The sequence below is a fragment of the Amphimedon queenslandica genome, unplaced genomic scaffold (assembly GCF_000090795.2).
Source record: "Amphimedon queenslandica unplaced genomic scaffold, v1.1 AMPQUscaffold_11937, whole genome shotgun sequence".
NCBI classification, from domain to species: domain Eukaryota; kingdom Metazoa; phylum Porifera; class Demospongiae; order Haplosclerida; family Niphatidae; genus Amphimedon; species Amphimedon queenslandica.
Window position 1 is genome coordinate 7,825 of NW_003547824.1, and position 3,483 is coordinate 11,307.

Sequence of the window (3,483 nt, forward strand, 5' to 3'; positions counted from 1 at the left end):
TAAAATTAGAGGAAGATACTGCTAGTGTATATTCATTTGAGTCTCACAGAACAGTATCCAGTGGATATCATACAGCATTAGATAGCAGTAGCATGAGAACTTATTCTTCTACACTAACTTTAGGTTCAGTAAAAGAGGACTCTGAAGATGAGACGTTTAAGTAATAGATGCTTAGTATATTAATTATACCTCATGTACTCTTGTTATATGTGTGTAGTATATAGCACTTTTAATATTTTTGCTGCTCAAAATTCCAAACTGTCAATTTGCTAGCATGGCATCTGTATAACTAGTGTCACTGATTGTCCATGCAGTGATAATGAGTATAAGTGGAGAAGTATATGTACAATTGTACATCCAGTGAATTGTGTACTAGCATTAGTGCATTATAATGGCTAGAAGGTACTGTACATAAACTACGTATTCCTTATCAAAATATCAAACGTTATACTTTTGAAGACAAGTTGTTGGCCTCCCCACACTTTAAGTAGGAAAGTACTAGGTACAATCTCTTCATGCTTGCCTGTTGTTAAACTATATAGTACTATGTTTATACTATAGAACTGGGCTAAACCGTGCTGAACCAGGCTGAGCTGGCCCTGCTGTACTAAACCATGCTGGCCTGGTTTGGTCCAGCTCACTTCAACTCAGTTTGGTTACTGTTTACACTATCAAATGATGATAGAGGATTGATGTACATACACTTTAGTATTTTTAGATTTAATTTTTGCAAAGCACACAAAACATAATTCCCTCAAAATAAGACCCACAGTATAAAGAAAAGGGTACATGTACATGTATACTTACTCAGCCAGTGAGTCCCTGTATCTCCAGTTCTTCTCGTTCTCAGTGTCCAGGATCCCATTTAATATAGAGGGAAAGTTCTCCTTCTAACATCAGAGGGTAACATCTACATGTACATGTATATGTATGATAAAAAATAATGAAAAAATCAATACACGGTATTACATTTACAGAGATATACATGTACATGCACGTACATGTTATTGGTTTATTATTATTTAATTGGCAAATTACATGTGCATGCATGTGATGCAATACATTCTGTACATGTATATGTACTCTCATCTCTCATTTACATGTATAGTACATGTACATTTTACAGCTACAAATGCAGTGTATGTACATGTACATGTACCTCAAAGAACTCCAATAAATGAGCCAGTACTCCAGTCTTCACATCATCAAGGTCCTTTGTAGCATACAAAAACAATAATTAATAATATTGATGATGTTTCTTTACTTTTCTAACTCCCCAGACTTCATCTTTACACAACTGAATGAAATATGGCAACTAGAGAGAGAGGGAGAGAGAGAGTAAAAGGAATGAACACAGAATGATGAATGTACATGTATATGAATATGAATAAAGACAAGTAGTTATTGCATGTACACATGTACATGTACAATATAAAATGTTGGCATGATTTTTGCTTGAGGATTTCTCCAATTGGCAGATGTACAGTAGATTGTATGGAGAAAAAAAACAAAACTTATTCTATTTATACATGGACTGTACTACTCATGTATAAACCAAATATACTTGTACATATAAACTCTATAAAATATACTCACAATAACTTCCTCAGTAGATGCTGGCCCTATTACTGAACACAAGTCTTTATAAGTTTACAGCAAAGGACTAAAATATACAAAGATAGTATCCAAGAGTATACTGAGATGCACAAACGCTACCTTTCTCACGTGAAACATGGCGTCAGATGCTAAAGCTGGTAACTGAGGAACAAACTCAGACACACAACCTCTTGACCGAGAAATGACGCCACTCAACCAATTAACTGTAGAATAAAAACACACCCACTTGGTGACCACACCTATTAATTATATATCGTACATGTGCATATACATATAGAAGAATGTAAAACATTAACTAGTTCCAACCTCCCACCACGTCCAGACATACATGTACATGATACAGACCAAAAGGACTTTAATATACTATAATTGGGGCCACTCCGGTTTTGCATGAGGTACATGTACCGTACGTGTACACACAAAAACATATGTACATGTACTTCTATACAATACATGTACATGTATAATAAGGAACTAACTTATATTGGCCTGGTGCCACTGAGCATGATCAGAGTAAACTAAAATGGCAGATACTATAATTTCATATTGGCAGTAACTTGAAACACTGCCAATACTTCCAGCAGTGCAGTAAAAGGAAGACAGGCTTTTAAATGCAGCACAAATGTCTGGATGAAGTTTTGAAGGTCAATAAATTAACATTATTGACTGCTATGAATGATGAATACGGTATCTATTCAATTATTTGCGTGGGTGAATACCGTAAATCCATACTCATATTGCAATTGGATGGATCCAACACAAAAATCAAAATGACAGAATCTCTAACTGGAAAGAAATGGATGATAAAAATGGAGGATGAAATAGAAGTTCCCTGGCCAAATGAAAATAATGATGACCCTCCTCATAGACCACCTCAGAAGGAAGATTTAAGTGGACCAGTTGAAGGTCCTATAAGTGGACTAGTTAAAGTAGGAATAGTTACAGGTCCTATAGTCGTAGGTGCATGTACTATTGCTGGAGGAGTTATTAGAGGACCACTAGGAGCAGCTAAAGGAGCCGCTCTAGGAGGAATTATTGGGGCTCATATTGAAGGACTCATTCTAGCTCTGATTGCTAATTTAAATTATGAAGAATAATGAACTCTAGTTGTCAACATCAGGCCCGTAGCCAGGGGGGGTTCGGGGGGTTCGGACGAACCCCCCTGTTGTAGCTGCAAAAAAGTTTTAGATTAGCTCCTGTCATGAAGAACAGCACTGCAAAAGCAGGATTAGCACTTTGGCAACAGCGAGAAGCACAGATAGCCATTTTAGCTGAGTCAGCACATGGCTGAGATGCGTAAATTAAAACCACGCCTACCAACCACGCCCATTTTCGCAAAAAATTTTCGCTGCGCGCTTCGCGCGCAGCAATTTCCGAACTCCCTTTTTCAAGTTCCTGGCTACGGCCCTGAACATGTACTCTAGTGTCTAGTGAGTGTAGTGTCTATTATTACTGGTGATGTATATATATATAATTGTTTATTTTTTAATAATGTTTAGACAAACTAAGTGTCAAACTTGAATTTGCAAGCATGAAAGCTGAACTATAATGTACATGTATAATTGTACAAGAGGCCCAATTTCATAAGATCGATATTATTTACAGCTGCTCATTTTGGGTTGCATGAAGCCATGTGAGTGATGATAGGAGGAGCAACTAGCAAGAACTGACCAATCATACTCTGCCAGAGGAAGTATCAAGCAAGAGAGTATAAAGAAACTGGCAAGTGGTTCACTGCAGAATGCCAGTAGTGTATCAATTTCCTCTTTATCAATTCACTAATCTGTCTGTACCTCTCTCTTTTTCTCTCTGTCTCACTCTCTTGTAGTCTATAAAGTGTACATTACATATTATTGTTGCTAATTT

At 36.7% G+C, this 3,483-nt stretch overlaps 1 protein-coding gene and 1 long non-coding RNA gene across 2 annotated transcripts in view; both read right to left on the bottom strand.

The window, feature by feature from the left end:
* LOC109588679 (serine/threonine-protein phosphatase 4 regulatory subunit 1-like) overlaps positions 1 to 1,780 on the bottom strand; it is an 8,535-nt gene extending 6,755 nt beyond the window's left edge. The window contains exon 1 of the mRNA XM_020004816.1: positions 1,717 to 1,780. Coding sequence (XP_019860375.1) covers positions 1,717 to 1,734 — 18 coding nt within the window. The 5' untranslated portion in view covers positions 1,735 to 1,780. The remainder of the gene's footprint in view (positions 1 to 1,716) is intronic.
* Positions 889 to 1,676, bottom strand: LOC109588681 (uncharacterized). Its single transcript, XR_002188300.1, has 4 exons — positions 1,597 to 1,676; positions 1,265 to 1,315; positions 1,160 to 1,213; positions 889 to 910 (listed from the first exon to the last, which is right to left on the bottom strand). It is a non-coding gene; the product is annotated as an uncharacterized LOC109588681 (long non-coding RNA).
* Positions 1,781 to 3,483: the final 1,703 nt, after the last annotated feature.